A 21096-nucleotide genomic window follows, 5' to 3' on the forward strand; every position below is an offset into this window, starting at 1 on the left:
ATGTTGCTGAAATTAAATATGTTATTACCTCTGAGTCAGAGCAGTGATCATGGAAGAGAGAACACAAGCAGACAGCGCTGGAAGCTGCTAATGCTCATCAGTAAATCAGTGGAAAATAAATAGGAATCAGGATTCTGTCTGAGCTATGTGTTTTAAAACGAACACTAACTAGTGTAAGTGTAGCCTAACAGATGTGTAAACTGAAGACTATTTGAGCTTTATTAAAACTATTTTGCACTGATTTATTGTGTTGGTTACATTTTGTTCCTTTGTGCAGTGGCTCAGGAGATGAGTCTTTGAGTTTGTATAAACATCAACAAGCTGAAAAATAAAACCAAAGTTTTTTTTTTTAGATAATATAATCTTGTTCAAATTGATTTCATAAAATTGGTATCGAAAAAAGTATCGTTCAGGAACCGTTATCGAAGTCAAGGTATCGGTATCGAAAAATTTTGAACGATATCCAGCCCTAGGTATGTCACCATATTCTAATTTGTTGAGATAGTGAATTGGTGGGTTTTTGTTAAATGTGAGCCAAAATCATCACAATTAAAAGAACCAAAGACTTAAACTACTTCAGTCTGTGTGCATTGAATTTATTTAATACACGAGTTTCACAATTTGAGTTGAATTACTGAAATAAATGAACTTTTCCGTGACATTCTAATTTATTGAGATGCACTTGTACTATAATGATAATTCACAAGTAACTTAAAGATCTGAGAAGCACAGATCATTGGAATATGCTAATCAAGTTCTAGTCATCTTCACTAGCGGTGTATAAATCACTACCTGTTTAAATAAACATTCTTAAACACTGCTCATCATCCCAGTGTGACTAAGTTGGTTTGCATTTGCATTCCAAGGGCTTCCTCCGAGCACTTCTTCTCTGATTAAAACATCTGGCCGTTGTGTAGTTCTACCTGTACATCTGTTGAGAGCGAGAGCTCTGCACGAATCTTCTTCATCACAGAGGTAGCTGACAATCACTCTGACAGGAGAGAGAGATGGAGGGAATGATTTATTAAAGCTGGAGAAATAGCCCGCAGACCACGTCCAGACCGTCTGTATCATTCAAGACCATGTTTCCACCCTCACAAAGACCTGTCCATTTCAGTGATACCGCTGCGCCGCGGAACATTCCTTGAGAAAAAAAAAAGACAACGTTTACAGTGAGATTGCCCGCCTCCACCTGCCGCCAAAAAGTCAGCAAGCACTTCCTTTTCTTCCAGCTCAGCATTATGTTTCTTTTCCCTGTCTTGACTTACCTGATAAGGTGATCCCAGACACATAAGATAGAGGTTTGGCTCTTGTGTAGCGGTAAATCACAGAGGACCCCAGCTGACGATAATTAAGGTTATTAGACATAAATACGTATGTGAGCCGCAGGGACTCGTTCTGGAGTGATGGCAGGTGTCGATGCTACTGCGAGTGTGGCGTTTAAAAATATTTCCTCTTAAAATATCTCCCTTCTGACATTTGTCTTTGCGCTCTCTGGAGTCGGAGCCCACGGAGACGGCAAAGGCAGACCGGGCACATTTGTGCAGTCATGCAGCTCATTTTCCAACTCTGTATTCTCTACGGTGTGCATTAAATGGGGAATGCTGCACAACAAAGTTTCGTCCTTTAATATGAGCCAAAATCACCTTTTAAATGGCATAATGCTTAGTGTACACATTAAACAATGAGACGTTTAGTTGCATTACCGTTTTAAAGTTGTAAAAAATGTGTTCTGGCTAATTTGAATGAATGCGATACGGAGGATTGTTACTGTCATGTCACTGCTGTTAGAAAGCTGTCACTGCTTATTATGAAAAGCTAGCAGAACAGGAAGATTCGCGCTCTGTCTAATTTTAGACTAAACCCTGCCTAGTAGGGTTGGGAAATGAGAAGCAGTTCTTATTCTGAACTGGTTCCATTAAAATAATAATAATAATAATTGGAACGCAATGATTTTTATGACATTTGGTTCCACAAAAAATTAAAAAAACATCTGTATTTTTGTTGCGGTTATGCAAAATGGCATAAAATATGCATAAATATGGAGTTTGAAATATATGAGATATGGAATGCCTCAGAGCCATATTAAACTTTGGACTTGACATGATTTTATTTTATTTTATTTTAATTTTGCATGACAAAGAACAAGCTACTTTTGCTTTAATGATGAAACCTTAATTGGAAAATGTATTTTGGAATCTCTTGGAGTGGTTCGCTTAATGCAAATTTAAATGTATATATCTTTTAGTATTTTTTATGTAATATAATTTATTGTTGTATAAATTCACATATATAATAAATTATAATAATATATAAAAATTCATCAAAATATTTGTATTAAATGTGGTTTAAATTTTTTAATTATTATATAAATTACATATAATTTTATTTTAGTAATTTTTATTTTATACATTTTTAATTTTATTTTATTTTAATTAATTATTATTATTATTATTTTTTGGTGTATGACAAAGAACAAGCAACTTTTATTTTAAGGATGAAACTGTAATTGGAAAACTTATTTTGGAATTTCTTGGAGCGGTTCGCCTAATGCAAATTTAAATGTATATATCTTTTAGTATTTTTATATAATATCATTTATTGTTGTGTAAATTCACATATATAATTATAATAATATATAGCAATTCATCAGAATATTTGTATTACATGTTGTGTATGTTTTAATTTGTATATCAATCAAATTATAAATTTAAATTAAATGATAAATTACATTTTTATAATTTATATTTAATACATTTTATAGATTTATTATACAGATTTCATCGCATACAATACATTATTTTGGTTTGTTAATTCCCTGCTTTAAATGGTTGTATAGTAATCAGTGTGTTAAAATACGACTTCTAATGAAGTGTCAAATGGAAATTAGTAAAATGTGTGGGGATTCTGATATGAGCTTCATGGATGAATCCATTTCAGAGCTAATAAGGAGTAACTAGTGTAGGTGGTTATGTAATGTTCCTGCATAACATAAAATTCATACTGAACTTCTCCTCCTCACTCCTCGTCTGTCTTTCCATGAGGAATCAATTGCTGTTTATGAAGTGTTTGATTTTCTTCTTGGTAAAGGACAATGTGAATGATGATTCATATGGCTGAGCTTTTCTCCATCTGCCTTGACCTAGACTCAACACAAACACTAGGGCCTAATTGTCCATTCTAAAAATGAGATGAATGTCATGATTTGTGGAGAGTACTGTATTTATACTTTTCTCAGTACACTGAACCTTGAGAATGAATTGGTATATCATAAACAATATACAAGGCGAATAATCCAGTAGGCCTTGGTTAGGTCAAACTAAATGGGAGAGTTTTGATGAAAGTGGCTGGAGTGTTTATCGGTGTATGAAACTCTTGTGGATCATTACTGAACCCTTTCCATATGGGATTTTGAGAGTGAAAAGAAGAATATTTCAAAAATCTTTATAAAGGTTTACAATATCTGTTAATAAAGGTTAAAATTAGGCTTGAGTTATTGAACCACTAACACCTTCCGCCTTTGCAGGTTACAGTATGTGATTTCTGCTCCATTCTTTCTATGCTGTAAACTGAAAAAAAGGAAAAAGCCAACTAGTTGTTCAGGGTGCTTTTATTCCATGGCCTTCGACCCTTTAGGTTGAGATAGTTAACCTCTCTCAGAGTGACTCAGATAATCGTCCTACCAATGGTTTGGTCAGACCTCCCCGTGCAGCCAATTAAACTGTGTCACACTGGAAATGTGCGGGAAGGAGGTATGGTAAATGAAGATCGATGACGAGGAAGCTGTGGCTGTTATTTATAGGCCTTATATGGCGGTTAGGCCTGACCTGCAGTTTACCCTATGACCTGTTGTTCCTGACCAGTGGCAGAACTGTGGAGAATTACACCGCTTTAGGTTTGAGTGCTCTATATTAGTGTATGTAGGGTGGGCTTCGTTTGGCGTGGGATTGTAACATATAGTGTGTTATAGTGTGCCTGATTTGAAACACAAAATAGATTTTTATGTTTTCTGAGGAAAAGGTTAGTGTGGCTTTTCTTTGGAAAATACATTAATATATACAGTATATATCAACTCAAAAGTTCAGGGTTACTGAGGATTTAGCTTAGTAAATAAATGAATACTTTCATTGAGCAAGGAAGCATTCAATTGATCAAAAGTGGCAGTAAAGTCCTTTGATATTATATTTGTATTTTAAAAAAATGCTGTTCTTTTAAACTTTCTAATCATTAAAGAAATCAGGAATAAGTTACATTTTAAAATATATTAAAGTAGAAAACAGTCGTTTTAATTTGCAATGTTTCACAGTATTACAGTTTTTACTATATTTTGGTCAAATAAATGCAGCCTTGGTCAGCATAATAGATTAGACTTTTTTCAAAAACATAAACAAAATCTTACAGACCCCACACTTCTGCAGTTTATATTGATACACCAGTAGGTGGTGACAAGTAACTGTCGTTATAAGTCAATTGATTTGTTCAAAACACTGATTCATTCAGGAACTACACAATTTAAACAATTTACTCTTTATGAGTAAGTCATTAAATACATACGATTTAATATATATATATATATATTAGTGCTGTATATATATATATATATATTAGTGCTGTGTGCATGTGTGTGTATTTATATAGCCTATACATAATAAATATACACAGCACACATACATATATTATGTAAACAAAAACGTTTATTTTGGATGTGCTTAATCGCGATTAATCGTTTGACAGCATACTTTATTCTTAATACTGTGTTGTTACTTGGATGATCCACAGCTGTTTTTTTTTTGTTAGTTTTTTTTTTTCTTTTGGATAGTTGTTCATGAGTCCCTTGTTTGTCCTGAACAGTTATACTGCCCGCTGTTCTTAAGAAAAATCCTTCAGGCCTCACAAATTCTTTGGTTTTGCAGCATCTTTTGTGTATCTGAAACCTTTCCAACAATTACTGTGATTTTGAGATCCATCTTTTCACACTGAGGACAACTGAGGGACTCATACACAACTATTACAAAAGGTTCAAATGCTCACTGATGCTCCAGAAGGAAAAACGATGCATTGAGAGCCAGGGGTGTAAACTTTTATAACTGAATAAAGATATGTACATTTTTCTTATTTTGCCTAAGTATCATATTTTTTTCATTTAGTACTGCCCTTCAGAAGCTACAGAAGATACTTACATGTTTCCCAGAAGACAAAATAAGTTCAATTTTCCCTGATCTTCAAATTCAAAAAGTTTTCACCTCCAGGCTTTTAATGCATCTTTTTTTTTCCATCTGGAGCATCAGTGAGCGTTCAAAACCTTTGTAATAGTTGCATATGAGTCCCTCAGTTGTCCTCCGTGTGAAAAGATGGATCTCAAAATCATATAGTCATTGTTGGAAAGGGTTAAAAAAAGAATTTGTGGGACCTGAAGGATTTTTTTCTGAAGAACAGCGGGCAGTTTAACTTTTCAGCTGTTCAGGACAAACAAGTGAATCATGAACAACTATCAAAAAAAACAAAAAACAGCTGTGAATCATCCAGGTAACAACACAGTATTAAGAATCAATGCATAAATGAGCAGTTATAAAAGTGGAAATTTCACAATTTTGAATGAAGAGACTTTATGATATAGATGTTCATTTTAAAACACATGTTCATAAATAATACATTACCTGAAACCCTTAAAAAAAAGAAGTCTCTGTAAGGCATGAAATGAGCTGAATGTTAATTGTCAGCTATGCCCTAATGACTAGCCTGGTTCACCAGAGCGAGGCTGGTACTGAGAGGGAGAGCGTGTGAATCCAGCGCTCCATCACCATTTCAAGCCCAGACTCAATGACTTTGAAATTCTAATGGGTATTATTTGCAAAGGGCACCTTCATTTGTGTGACACCACTCCAAAAGACAAGGTGATTTTCAGCTAAGCTGTAATCCTTCTGCGCCGTGCGCCACAGAGGTTCGCCGACTTCAGATCAGTGTGAATACACCGCGGACCGGTCACACTTCGTTTTTACCAAAGCAAATCCAAACGATTATTTAATTGTTCATTAATTGCGTGGTTGTAGTTTCGCTTGTTTCTAATTTTGGTTGCACCGTGGATTGCAACAAGGTGACAGTCATGCTTTTTGAAGATGCAATTAGAGCACAATTGCTAGTTTGTGTGGTATGAACGTGTTGCTAGAGGCCTGGAGCCATCTTGTTCTTGTGCCACATACTCATGTTTTTAAGTTTAAATCTATTGGTTAAACTGCAACACACTTTTCCTCAATTAGTGTTAATCACAGAAACATATGCGGAAAGGTTTTTATATTTGTCCGGGCAGGGGCGATTCCAGGATTTTCATTTTAGGGGGGCTCAGCCCCCAATGAGGGTAGGCTAAAATATATAGGCTATATACTGTATGTATGTATGTATGTGTATATATATATATATATATATATATATATATATATTCAAATAACGCATAAAGTATATGCGTTCATATGTGCTTTATTTTTACTGGAGGAAATCTGTGGTGTGATGAGGGGTGAATGCAGCGAAAACTTAGGCTACAGTAGATGAGGAATCGATTGCTCCCCCATGATATTTTGTAAACTGTATTTATGACAAAGAACTGCACAGATGCAGATATTATAACAATCTAGATAAACACACACCTTGTCCTCTGTTTCTCGCTCTGCGCCGCCGCGGTCTGCAAATTGAAAAAGAACGTGCTGAAAGAGTCTGCCGCCGTTTTCATATGAAATTTAAAGGGGACTGAGGCGATCCCAAATTTGTGTACAGTTTATGGAACTAATCGCAAAATTTTAGGGGGGCTGAGTAGTCATTTTAGTGGGGCTATAGCCCCCCAAAAATGGCCTAGCGATGCCCATGTGTCCGGGACTGGCCATATATAAATATATCCATTAAATATTAATGATACGCTAATCAATAATATCCGAGAATCTACGTACAGAGCCAACCAATTGTTTACCATGTTTTTTGACCAGTATGTTACTAATTCAACCTCATCTACAACTATTTACGGATGTCTGGGTGGACGTGAGTAACGGCGGGGCCAGAAGGATGCCTCGGGTGGTTTGGCCTTGTGTTAGACAGACCAGCAGAGAGGTAATTTGCTCTGCTCAGCTTGGTTCAGCCTGACTGCCATCACTGCAATCTGAGTATCATGAGTGTACGATCTTATGAAGAGACGCGGAAAATCATATCAAATAGTGTAGCCTCTCATATTGCTTTCATCACATTGTGAGTGAGAATGAGAGACAGAGAAGGACAAAAGCCCAGACAACAAGATAGAAATTTTGTGTGTTTGCACAGCAAATGGTCACAGCAAGAAGAAACAGTAGTGAGTCCTGACAATGTCAATAGTTTTTTTTTTACCCATTTCAGAGACATAGGAGAGGGCTCCAGTTCCCTTAACAGTTGGTCCAATACCTATTTCAAAGCCCAGACAGAGCAGAAGTACACAGATAGCATGCATCTTCCTGTGCCTTCTGAGACATGCTGGATTTTAAAACTGGGACTCGTACCTGGATGAATACTTTACACGGAACACTTCTATTATCTGTGCCACCTATTAACATTTTATTATTTGAACTGGAACAGGATGCTGGCTCATAATCCATCAGCTACTTTATTCCAGACAGTTGAAAGGTTAATGGTAAACTTTAAAGCAGAGAAAGTATATTATATTTCTATATATACTTCTATATATATTGGATTTAAAAAATCTCCCTCTATTTATGTGTGTGTGTGTGTGTGTGTGAGCGTGTTTTATTTTTTCATTGCAATATATTCATTATACTGTACATGTGTGGTAAGTATATCAATTGTAGAGCCTGATCTCATGACAAAAACGTAGCTGTGGGAACTTTTTTGCAAGACGCGAAATACGTAGCACCATGTACGTTTCTTGACATATTCGATGTGAAATGTCCACTGAGTGGCACTAATAAGTGTTCATTGTTTTTCCCTGGAAAGTTTTGTGGCATATTTGATGTGAAAAGTCCACTGAGTGGCCCTAAAAAAGTGTTCGTTTTTTCCCCCTGAAACAGATGAACGTACGTATGGTACATTTTATGTGACATTGGATTTGTACGTGTCACCGCAGTTCTGACTTGAAATGTCCTTTGAGTGGTGCTATAACTTTAATTCTCCGTGACATTTTAAAATAATGTACCATCTGCACTTCACCTAAACCTAGTATGAACAAAAGCGAATGTGACTTAAAAACGCGAACATATGGAGCTGTAATCATAACCGTGTACGAAAACGATTAAAAGTGCTCATTGTTTTACTACCTCTAGTGTTCATTTCTGTTGGAAGCTGCAGTGATATGTACTTATTGGTACATATTTCGCATTTTGAGAAAAAAGTTCCCACAGGTGCGTTTTTGTGGTATGTTTTCGTCATGAGATCAGGCTGTAATTGCATGGTTAATTTATATTTAATTTCAAATACAGTATATTGTTCATAACAAAATTTATTCTATATTTCAATGACAAATATAAGAAATTATTATTATTTTTCTGACAGTGTAGAGACCATTTAATGATTGTCAAGCTTCTTATATGCCTTTTTACCATGCTTAGATGTCATTTTAAAACTTGTAAACTAATTTGTGAAATGAATGACAATGCTTTACGGGTTTGTGTTTTGCTCTCATTTTGAATATAATTACCACTGCCTCATACTTCAGTAGCAAGTTTTATACATTGCTTTTATATATTACAACATAATCTACAATGAATGTTCCATACAAATTATTCAAAAGATAATTATACGTCTATGCAGACTTGAAATTGTACTATTGTTACACAGAACATCAATCCGTTTGATTTCAAAAGATTAACATTCCAAAAGGAAAATTCTGCTTTTTTATATACAGTATATAATCCCTTTCAAGCCCTATCATTTAAGCATTGCAGTGAACTGAAATCTCTTATATTTTGCTAAACTTTTAATTAAAGTGACTTTATTTTAGTAAGTGGATGTATTACTGTACATACTTTTGATAAAAGCATTTATCCAGTGGGAAAGCAATACTTTTCTGAGTGGCTTGTAAAGTTCGTTCACCTCACAATCCAGCCAAGAGGCTGAGGGATCTCCATAGTAACGCAAACCCTCACCATGTGATGTCGAGTTTTGTGGTTAAAGGGAGCAGACTAATGCCTTATGGCACAAATCAGCCCATGAACCGAAACGCTGTTTCAGCTATGAGTTCAACCTAACAAAGTACTCACACTTCCGAACCTCTTGTTCCTCCAGACATTTAAATTTTCTTCACCATTATATTTCAGAGCTGTGAAGTTGTTAATTTCAGTGCGTTTAAAATCTTTTAATGAAATAATTGATTAGCACTTTGTGCACTTGAAGACTTCAAAATGAATGAAAATAACTCAGTCACCCTCAATATGCACTTAGGGAAGTGAAGCACTTACAATCAGAAACTGAAGTGAGAGCGAAATGTGTACACCGTACATCCAGCGTATTACTTTGAAACATAGAAACAATCAAGTTGTTCCGTCCGTCTGTGTTGAGAGTATATGCAACACCCTGACTCACATACAATGACTCTGTAACGGTGTGTTTGGGACAAAAATCAATACATCCTTATTGTCCAGGTAGCAGCAATGTTCTGTCTTGGCTGTACACTAACTCCCTGACAGTAATGTTATTTGGAGGTAATCCAGTGTTATATATTATAGCTTTTTTTTTTTCCTCTATAGACCTTCGATGCCAAATCAATCCCTCTCTCCAAAGTAAATTAATAATGAATGCCCTCTCTTGTTCATGTCATGAGGTAGCCAGAGGGGGCTGCGGAAAGATTTATTTTCAAAACCGCACTTGGTCTGATACCCGATATATTTTTGTCCTCCACAAGTACAGTGGGATATGCTTGATGCACTGCTAGCTGAAATAGAGTTGGATTTGTGACTCCAATGCAACGTGAATGAATAACCGAAGTAATTCTAAACTAACTAAAAAAATCCAGCGACAACATGATGACATTGCAGTAAAAATGAACTCCTCATAATCCTTACTACAATGACAATAGTCGAACATCCCATAATGATGATGCAAAAAAACAACACTTATTTTCACAAAGCGCATGTATTTTGGTGTCAGGACAAAAATGGACGAGGGCCGTGCTTGTTTATTCCGCATTCTTAATTTTCCCCGCCCTTGGATGCTTTTCATTGCACTGAAAGGGTAGACACTTTATTTGGATTAAATTGGTTTGCTGTCTGCTCTTCTCTGATAAGGGAATATACTGTAAGGCGGAGTTATTTATTAATTTATGTATTTGTTGCATTGTGCTGATTCAGTGTGGCGCTTTGAACATGCAGCTCAGACATGCTCTAGTGGCCGGAGATGCTGCGCTACAGGTTTCCAGAAGGTTCTGACTGCTCAAGGTTAAGACTCATTGAATTGGATTCAGCCTCAGTGTCTTACCAAGAGGCTGTTATTATAATGCACAGCATTTTATGGTCATGTTGTAAATAATAATTTAATGCCATAGTTGAACCAATAACGTGCAGTCACCACAGTGCACATCGACTTGAAGGGATAGATCACCCAAAAATTAAAGGAATAGTTCACTCAAAAGTTGGTGCCGTCAGAATGAGAGTCCAAACAGCTGATAAAAACATCACAGTAATTCACAAGTAATCTACACAACTCCAGTCAATCAATTAACATTGAAGTGAAGTGAACAGCTGTGTGCCTGTAATAATCCAATCCATCATTAAGGTTTTATAACTTTAAACAGTTGCTTTTGGCCAAAGTCCATAATACAGTTTAAAAGTCCATCCCCTGTTGTCCTCTCACATCAAAATTAGGGGTGCTCTGATTGATCGGCTACCGATCGCTATCGGCCGATAATCGCTTTAGGTTGATTGATCAGCGGTCTCTAAAAAGGGCGATCTCTAGCTGATGACGCTGCCATGAGAAGGTTTGGCACGACATGCAGCGGCACCGTCTCAGTCTCTGTCCGGCGCAGGTGAAATCATTATAATGCTGAAGGTGAGGTGCTCAGTGTCACATCGTTACGAAATCGTCATCGTAAAGTTTATGAATTGCATTACTTTTTAATTCTTGCCAGTGTTTAACCATTCAGCGCTCGCGAGCTCTCCTGGAGACCGTGCACTCATGCACACTCGCAGCGCACACACATAATGCCAGGTTCACATTACTCCATTTGCAGTGCGTATGTGGTGCGTATTTTTTCCATGCTCATGTTAACAGATTAATAAAGCATGCACACTGCACACGGTTGCTGTCCGGCAGTGCTCTCCAGGAGCGGTGCGTCTGCAGCAGTGCAAAGATGGTTTCCGCACTGAGTCTATGTTTGCTGTGCTGCACGCGCTGAATTAAAGTAACAGCGCATTGCTTGCAGTAAATATGAACATGGATTGACACGAAAATATAGTAATTACACCATAAATGCATATTATTAAAGTCTACTGTGTTTCACAGTCAACACATATGGCTTTTTGGCTAGGTTTAAAGGGAAAGAGCACTTTTAGATAAGGCAATAATAGATGGCACTCGTGGAGGTAGGAAAACAAAGTTTATTTTATGAACCACAGGATTGCTTATAATAAAGACTCCAATGCAAAAGGAAAGGCAGTGGAGCTGACTATTTCTGTCAATGGTTAGTTTGTGGTAATGTAAGAAAAGTAGTTTAAATGTTTTGCCACTTGCTTGAGCAACTTAATATATAAATCTAGAAGTAAATGCAAAAGTAAAAAGCATTGCATAATGTGTTGCTTATATTTATTGTGTTTAAACATGTCTGTGAAAGATTGTATTACTGTACTGTGTAAAAAAAGAATTGCAATGCTGAAAAATCATTTTCAGTGACAATGTTTGGATTTAAAATAAATGTTATTGTAAATGTAAATGTTGAGATAAATGTTGTGTTTGTGGTAAACAGCCACAGATCAGTAGCGGACTCCTGTGTGAACGATGCTGCCCCTCTCACAAGAGACACCTAAGAGGGGAAGTCACCCAATTTTCAAAAATGAAATTCCGGCCCTAAAAATCCTGCTTGGAGTATCACTATAAATAGTTATAAATGATAAAAAGATCGGTATCTGTGATCGATATCGGCAGATACTGCTTTCTGTGATCGGCGATCGACCTAAAAAATCCTGATCGGAGCACCCCTAATCAAAATCCACTGTAGGATCTGTCTCACAACAGACCCACCTACATGATGGAGACACACACATCAAACTACATGTTTGTTTAGATTGTTTGGACTGTTTTTGCTTGTGAAGAGTTCTTGATCTGTGCAGATTTCTCTCCTGATTCAGATGAGGTGATTTTTTCATTGGATGAAGCAATATTATGGATGAGGACTTGTATTTTTGTCTGATGCAATGGTTTGAAGTGAACAAAAAAGTCTTCCTGGTTTGAGTGTGAGTAAATATTAAAGACAAATTTTTCATCTTTGGGTGAACAGTTCCTTCAAATACATAGTTTTGTACATGTGCAGTCATCTGTGTGTACATGCAAGCACACCAGCCGAGTCCAGCAAAAGGGTATTTGAACAAGAATGCTCGTTTCCTGTATTATTTACCATATCATCCATGTCTACATGACGAATGTGCGAGAGCTTTGCTCTTTGATCCCATAAACTGTGTTTCATCAGGGGTTTCGTTCAATTACAGGTGCAACAGCTGCTTTTGCTTTGCATTTTTTTTCTATTATTCCAGCCATCTTTAAATGCCCTTGAGTGTGCTTTGTTACCCTGTTTCACAACCTTGTGTTTTATATGCCAGCTGATGCGTCTCTTTCTGCTATTATGGTTGGCTCTACCTTGCTTTTATTATATTCACCTAGGGATACTTTTATTGAAGCAGCGGATCAGCGGATCCCCAAATATGATTATTCTTAAAGGGGTCATATGATGCTATTTTAAAGATCATTATTTTGTGTATTTGGTATAACAGAATATGTTGACATGCTTTAATGTTCAAAAAACACATTATTTTTCAAATACTGTACATTATTGTAGGTCCTCTATGCCCCACCTCTCTCAAACACGTCGTTTTCAACAAAGCCCCCTCATTTGACAAGCACAGTCTGCTCTGATTGGCCAGCTGACCCAGTGCATTTTGATTGGCCGAACGCCACAAGCATGCGTCGGAAATGTAACGCCCCTTACCATAATCGCGAGCTCCAGCTTTCAAAGTAAATATCAAGACAGTTAATAATGTTGTTAGTTTTACCATCAGTTCAAGCCCGAAAGAGCAACAGAGTCGCGTGACAGACACAGTGATGATGCAGTACACAGTTAAGACAGCTGACGTGCTATGATTTCTGACAGGCAGTTTACTCTCCTGTGATGTGACCCTGTTCCCCTCACACACATGTGCAAAACTCCGCATTTGAACAGTCAATAGCAAATACTTAAACTAATAACAAAACATACTTACAGTCGCTGATTCAGAAGCGCCAGATTGTTATAGCAAAGTCGGAATTTACCCTTTTTAAAAAAAAATTTAGAAATAGCCTTTGTGCTCTTCTAGGTTAAAAAAACTGTCGTCCATAAAATGCGTTGCACAAATTCGAACATCTGGGTTGTGCTGTTCTATTGTAAATAAATCTTAACCAATGGTTCCACATTGCATCTACTTCCAGAAGGCCAAATAAAGTGCTTTTGCTTTCGCACTGAAACACAGCGTCTCCCTGACATGGCTGCATCAACACTACTGCTGTTCTTGAAACAACGCCTTCTTTCTTTGTGTGAACATTTGGGTGGCAATATGCTAATATTTCCACTTAGTGACGTAGATATGTGGGGGCGTGTTAGAACAAGCCATTTTAGGTAGGCGTGGTTGACTCTTAACTTTTATAAAGAATATCTCTTTGGATTTGAGACTTTAGTCTTTGCAACTTTACAGATCTTCTTTATGCACCAAGAGCTTGTAACACTCCAAAGAGAAAGGAAAAATTGAAATTGCATCATATGCATCAAAAAATAAAGGCAGCTCAGTATGTTCCGTTATAAAGACCAAGACCAATTTATACGGTAAAAAAATGTAGGGAATATATTCATGCTTCATCTGAAATGGATACATTTATATATTTTTATTAAATTGTATTTTTTATTATAATCTAAATGAGCAATATTACACTCATAGCTGTGTGATACCACTCATATACGGTATATTAGTGCTGCCAATCGATTAAAAAATTAATTAATCAAATTTTTTTCTGAAATTAATCGCAATTAATCCCACCATTAAACATTAAAGTTTTAAAATATACTTTTATATTGCAGTAATTTCACATTATGGCATCTTTTTTGTGCTTGTAAAGACGATCTGCATCTAAATAAACAAAAAAAATTTTTCAAGAAATAAGAGACTGAAGCAGCAGTTGTTGAGTGGGGTGGCCAACCCTAGCTCCGCCCCTGTGTTCATTGACCATTCGTAAAGACCCGCCCTCCTTAGTTACTGTTGCTGTTCCCGACAAACAATGCCACTCTCACACTACACACTATCATGTTCTCACGCAGTGAAAAATACATCGCAGAGCAAAGAAAAAACTGACAACGTGCCGACAGACAAGACAGAACAGGTTACTTCTGGTATGAAACAAGATAGATAGATAGATAGATAGATAGATAGATAGATAGATAGATATCACACATCTGTATAAAATAATTTTATCTGTAGAATAAAATATATTTATATTTTTTATTTTATTTATATACAAATAATTGTGATTATCTTACATTGTGCTCTTTTTTTGTGCCACAGAAATCACACATTACCACTTTATAGCAAAGTGCAAGGAGAAGATAGATTGGAGAGGGGCGACTTTAATATTTCTGCGTAGGATGCCCTGCAGTGTATTATGAACCTGTCCACTGGGAAAAGTCTTGATCTTTCCACTGATCTCCAGCGTTCTCATTTAGTCTATTATAAGACGAGGTGGAGGCCAGTGCCGCAGTTTCCACTCTCATGAAAATGCCTTTGCTCGTACCCAGTACTTCTGCCCGCCTGCCAAGGGTGAAAAAAAGACACAAAGAAGCACATTTACCTCATCTGTCCCTGGTGCTTTGGATGTTGCTAAAGTAGTTCAGCGCTGCGCCTCTCACAGAATCGACTAAAAAGAGCTCGTAAGCATTATGACCATAATGGACTTTAATGAGCATCGAACGCCTATTATTCGAATGTGCGCCAAAGATTTTTGGGCTGTGATGCTATCAGAGATAAAACAAAGATTGCATGAAAATTGTCCGTGCGTTTTATTGAATGGTTAATCAGGCAAATAATCAATTAAGCGCATGATTGCTTTTGATTTTAATAGCCCTACAGTATATGAAGAGGGCCTATTTTGGCCTCTGCTGCTAACTGTTAGGCATAGTTCTAATTAGACACAGCATGTCCTCATTTAAGGAAGGTCTGTAAGTAATTAGCATCTAATTCCATTGTATCAGTAATAAGGAGAGATGGCATTGTCTAAGTCGAAATCACTAAAAGGCTGTTTCCCCCTAGCCAGTTTAGCTTTAAGTATTATCCGGGGATCACTGAATTTAATAAACCCAATCTTCAGGAGGGTTTGGGGGTTTGATCGATGTCTTACCGTGTTGTTCTTCCTTGCTTAATATCTAGGGAATACATTCGTGCTTGCTTCCGAAACAGATGCAGTCTTCCGATGTACAGTACCGGGGGAACTATTTGAATGAATGTTAATGAATGTTTGAATTTATCTTAATTGATGGATACTGGTGCTTTGGCTTATGATTCATAGGGGAACGTTTGTTCATAGCGCACATGCTAATGCTAAAGGTTGAGTATTCTCTTTGGTTCTCTCTCTTCTCTTGTAGTTGTTCACAAGGGGACTTTGTGACACACACAGCGTGGCTCAACAGATCAAGTATACTGTACGCCGGAGAGGATAAGTGGTCCGTGGACTCCCGGGTGAGTTTGGTTACTCTGAACCAGGATGAGTTCACCATCAAAATTGAGGATGTGGACTTGGCAGATGAGGGCCAATACATCTGCGCGGTGCAGACTAGCAGCAGACCCCGAACCACATCCGTGCACATCATCGTTCAAGGTGAGTTTGGAGTTTTCTGATGTGTCACGGTGTAGAGCGCTAAGGGCAAAAGCTTTCATGCGCTGTTGATTTATTTTTTAAAAGAGTACTTCATCCAAAAATGGAAGTACTGTCATCATTTACTTATTCTTGTGTCATTATGTGTGGCTTTCTATCTTCTTTTCTGAATAAAATATATTGCAGAATATCTAGAGTGCTCTTTTCTGTAATGGGGATTGGAGCTGTGAAGCTCTAAAATGACAAACAGGACCATAAAAGGGACACAAAAGCAGTCCATATGACTTCTGTGCTGTATTTCTAGTCTTCTGAAATCAGACAAACCGTTGTTTGAAATCGTCAAACTTGATGCAATGTGTCCTGATTATGAACTGAACTTAGTAGAGAGATTTTGAGCGAATGACAATTTACATTTTGGTCTTTATTTCACATAAAGCTATTGTATGACTTAAAATAAAATGCAATATCATGCCTAAGTTGTGCCAACCACTTTTATGGTGCTTTTTTGTCACTTTTGGAGTTTGATGGTCCCGTTTCCCATTATAAGAAGAAAAGATGAGGTTATATTAGTGAATTTTTCCAAGCAAAAAGATTAGCTGTCAGTAGTGTAGCAATGTATGAAGCACTGCTCATGCGGAAGTCACTTTAAAACTAAGCATTCTGTTCGTTATCATGTGAGCTACTTAAACCCATTGTGAAATTTGTGTGAAAAAGTTTCCTAATTTATTCCCTGCGTGAATTCCTGTTACAAAAAAATAATTGCCTGCAGTCGCTGCACATTAACACTGTATATTCTACAGTATTTATTTTGTATTTCCTGTAAGACAAAAAGTCTTGACAAGTTGAGGGTGAGTAAATAATGACAGAATTTAAATTTTTAGGTGAATTATCCCTTTAGTAGCTTGTGCATGTTTGTGTGCACATGCATATGGATGTGCAGTCTGGGTGTTTGTACAGGTATAATAGCATTTTTAGAGAGGCCATTTTTCAGTATCGGTTTGAAACACCTTGAACTCCAGTTACGATATTAGGTATTTTAATGAAGTGGATAATTATGTAATTAATGCTGATTGTGTAAAACCTTGGGGGTGCATTTTTTGCTCCTGATTTGTGAGTCCAGAGTTAATATGATTGATGGCAGTGTCATTCCTGTGCAGTGATGCAGTAAGTCATAACAGTGCCGACCGGAGGTACTGTACACTGACTAGATATTTAGAGCACAGCATCTCGCCTCTGCAGAATTCCAGCTTTCATTGCAAAACTCATTCAGTAATACTGTGGGAATTTGTAATAATCCTTTTTTGGTAGTTAATTGTTCATTCCAGCACTATTTCTTCATTGAATGATTAATGATTGCAGAAAGGAACTGGGGGAAAAGTTCTTCTAAATTGTGCTGGTATGAACATTTAGGGTGGCCGAGATTTTTCCAAAAGGGGTCCTGGATCAGCATCCTTCAACATGGTTTTTGGGGTGGGCTGGTATTTAGGGGCAGAACAGCCAATCAAGAGCCATGGAGATGAATGGAATGGGAATGCTGGGTAACTTTCTCCTGTTATAATTGTGTGTAATATGATCTTGGCTTATTCACTATATTGATCTATTATTTTTGTCAGATCTTAGAGAATGTTTTTTCCTGGGCCAACAAAAAATGTTGCATTTAGAAAACTCATAGTGGATCCTAACCAACATGGTCAGAATAATTTGTTAAAGTGAATGTTCTTTCTTTCTACATGACAGAACAAGCCTTTGGCTGTGTACCCTATTATATTGTAATTATGAATATGTTCCCTAACTTTTTTTGGCATAAAATTAGTCTTAATATGAAACAAAACAAAAACAAACAAACAAACCTTTTTTATTATATTTTATTTTATTTTATTTACTTTTTTGGCAAAAGTTGCCACAAACCCAAAAACTAGATTTTTTATTTATTTGTGAAAAGTGAAAGTGACGTGACATGTGGCCAAGTATGGTGACCCACAGTGTTGGGGGTAACGCATTACAAGTAACGCGAGTTACGTAATCGGATTACTTTTTTTCAAGTAACTAGTAAAGTAACACATTTCTTTTTAATTTGCAAGATATTACTTTTTCAAATAAGTAACGCAAGTTACTTTTTTTTCCAATTTATTGATTGACAGCTCTCCTGTCCCCATGTTGAGAGAAATCAGAAGATGTTACTGTAGTTCTAAAATAAATATGAATATGCATTAATTAATCAGATTTAGAATTAAAACAGATTCAGTATTCCTCAAAATGAATAAAAAATAATGCAACTCAGAATATGACACAAACCTGCAATAATTAAATGTTAAACAACACAAATATCCTTTATGTATTTAATCCCATTCTATTAACCAATGTCTTTGCTTCTGACCTTCGATGATCCAGTTCAGCCGTACTAATAAGCATAAATTACTCTTGACAAACATTTGTGTGTCTTTTTTTATTGCTTTTGGCTTTATGGCTTTTATATTTGCCAAAAATATAACTTTTTTATTTTAAAAACAAACAAGCAAGCCCTGTCCAGATTTAAAAAGTAACGTAACACTAAAACAATGGTAATGTGTGTGAATAGAGTATTAGTGTAAGCGAGATTAGCTGCTACCACGCTGGCGATGCTAGCGGGCTATATGCTAATAGTGGACTCGGAAAGTCAAAAATAGAACTAGTGATAACAAGGCGCTCTGATTGTTTTTGTTGTAGAATACGATAGGGGATATATTCACACGTTATAGAACTGAAAAAGGATGATGTATAAAATTGATTTTAAGATAAAAAATTAGACGACAAAGAATTAACTTGACGGAGCTCAAACTCAAACCACACGGCAGCAACAAACAGTCAAATGCTTTGTTGCTGCCGTGTAACTAAGTAACGTAATTAGTTACTTTTTTATGGAGTAACGTAATATTGTAATGCATTACTTTAAAAAGTAACTTTCCCCAACACTGGTGACCCATACTTGGAATTAGTGCTCTGCATTTAACCCATCCAAAGTGCACACACACACCGTGAACACACACCCGGAGCAGTGGGCAGCCATTTATGCTGCGGCGCCCGAGGAGCAGTTGGGGGTTCGGTGCCTTGCTCAAGGGCACCTCAGTCGTGGTATTAAAGGTGGGAGAGAGCGCTGTACATTTACTCCCCCCACCTACAATCCCTGCCGGTACGAGACTCGAACCCGCAACATTACGAGTCCGACTCTCTAACCATTAGGCCATGACTTCCCCACGATTTTGTTTGTTCGCAATTCTGTACCATAATGGAAATTGGTCAAAAAACAAGTTAATAAGAACTACTACTTTTCCCTCCAACTAAATGCTTATTTTCTGAATCAATATATTCCCAGACTTGAATCAGTATTTTTTTAAGTGTTATTATTATTGTTGTTTTTTAAATCCCAGCTCATCTTCACTGTTAAAGTCAGATTTGCTCTTCTCTCTGGTAGTTGTTCTTGCTGAAAACATAAATCATACTTTATGCACAAATACATTACATTGAACACTTCCAAATAAATAAGTACAGTAACTGAATAATAATTCCTTTATTTATGAAAATTCCCATTGAGGAAATGCATTACTTCCATTCCATTGTGCTACAGAATTTGCATATAGCAACATATTGTTTTATGCTTACTGTAAAATGATTTTAAACAAAATCGATCTGTGAATAAAATCATCTATTTACCTTACATGTTCTGCATACTGTTGATTATAGGTTTCTTCTTTTAACTCCAAAAGTGCTAAATGTTGTAGTTTTTGTCCTGAAAGGCAAAAAAGTGAAGAAAAAGTACCATAGACCAATAAGAGGAAAATAACTCCGGTTCAGGGAGGTCTACTTATTAACTTGTAGCTAATGGTTCAGACCTGGATTTGTGTTAGTTTATATGCTGCGGTTGAATCTTTGTTTGTCGCAATTAGCCTCACTGACACATGGTTCTGAGAGTCTTTGATCCATAAAGGAAGAACCGCATGTTGGGTTAGATGAGTTCATACTTGCGTCAGTGGAGAAGACTGCTCAAGACATCATCAATTAAAACCAACTTGAGATCAAAGAATGGGCAGAATTTGGGGAAAAGCTGCATGAAATATCTCCCTCACATCTCTGAATATTAATTGTAGGCTATTAGTGGTGTTTGCTGAGGCAAGCATCACTGTTGCTCGGTGAATATAGTATTTGAACACATGTATTGCTGTGACCTCATTCTGCATTGCTTTCTGCTTTACACATGAATTATAGCTCAAATCATGTGAGTTTTTGATTAAACGTGTTATTACTTTTCTAAGTTGTGTAAAAATACCATAGACTTGATTGAAGGACACAGATGAGCCATATGCACAGAAGCAGGGTTGAGCATCATTTTAAACTGAACTAAGAATGTCTTAAAGGTGCAGTAAGCTATTTCTGAGAAACGCTGTTGAAAGGGGGTCAGACTGAGCACCAAAACACACTTGTAGCCAATCACCAGTAATGGGCGTGTCCATTCATGACGGAGGAGGTGCCTGTGTTGCATGACATGTTCGTGAATTTAGCGGCGGACCTATCAAGATCGAGGTATGCTAGTTCAGCCTGGTTTCATTGTTTATATGTGGGCAATAGTACGTAATGTTTACTGGTGTGAAATGCACGTTTATGCATGTTTTTAATTATACAGAAACGCATAATTTGGATGTATTACAACATTTAAAGTTAGTTAGTTTTGTTTTCTTTGCACACAAAAATATCCTCGTAGTTTTGTAAAATTACGGTTGAACCACTGATGTCACATGGACTATTTTACCGATGTCCTTGCTACGTTTCTGGGCCTGAGAACATTGTTATGTTGCTGTCTATGGAGGGTCAGAGAGCTCTCGGATTTCATCAAAAATATCTTAATTTGTGTTCTGAAGATGAACAAAGATCTTACAGGTTTGGAACGACATGAGTGTGAGTAATTAATGGCAGAATTTGGGTGAACTATCCCTTTAAGTTGTTAATCGCTAATAATTTATGTCCATTCATGACGGAGGAGGTGCCTGTGTTGCATGACAT

The 21096-nt window shown here is 36.7% G+C and overlaps 1 protein-coding gene across 9 annotated transcripts in view; it reads left to right on the top strand.

Annotated features, from left to right (window-relative positions):
• The window catches only part of LOC107588613 (neurotrimin-like), a 107688-nt gene that overhangs the window by 35030 nt on the left and 51562 nt on the right, over window positions 1-21096 (top strand). For all 9 annotated transcript variants that reach the window (XM_016276830.1, XM_016276839.1, XM_016276771.1 and 6 more), the window contains exon 2: window positions 15833-16065. In XM_016276830.1, the coding sequence (XP_016132316.1) occupies window positions 15833-16065 (233 nt within the window). The remainder of the gene's footprint in view (window positions 1-15832; window positions 16066-21096) is intronic.

This window comes from Sinocyclocheilus grahami, unplaced genomic scaffold (assembly GCF_001515645.1).
Source record: "Sinocyclocheilus grahami isolate Dianchi unplaced genomic scaffold, SAMN03320097.WGS_v1.1 scaffold7.1, whole genome shotgun sequence".
Lineage (NCBI taxonomy): Eukaryota > Metazoa > Chordata > Actinopteri > Cypriniformes > Cyprinidae > Sinocyclocheilus > Sinocyclocheilus grahami.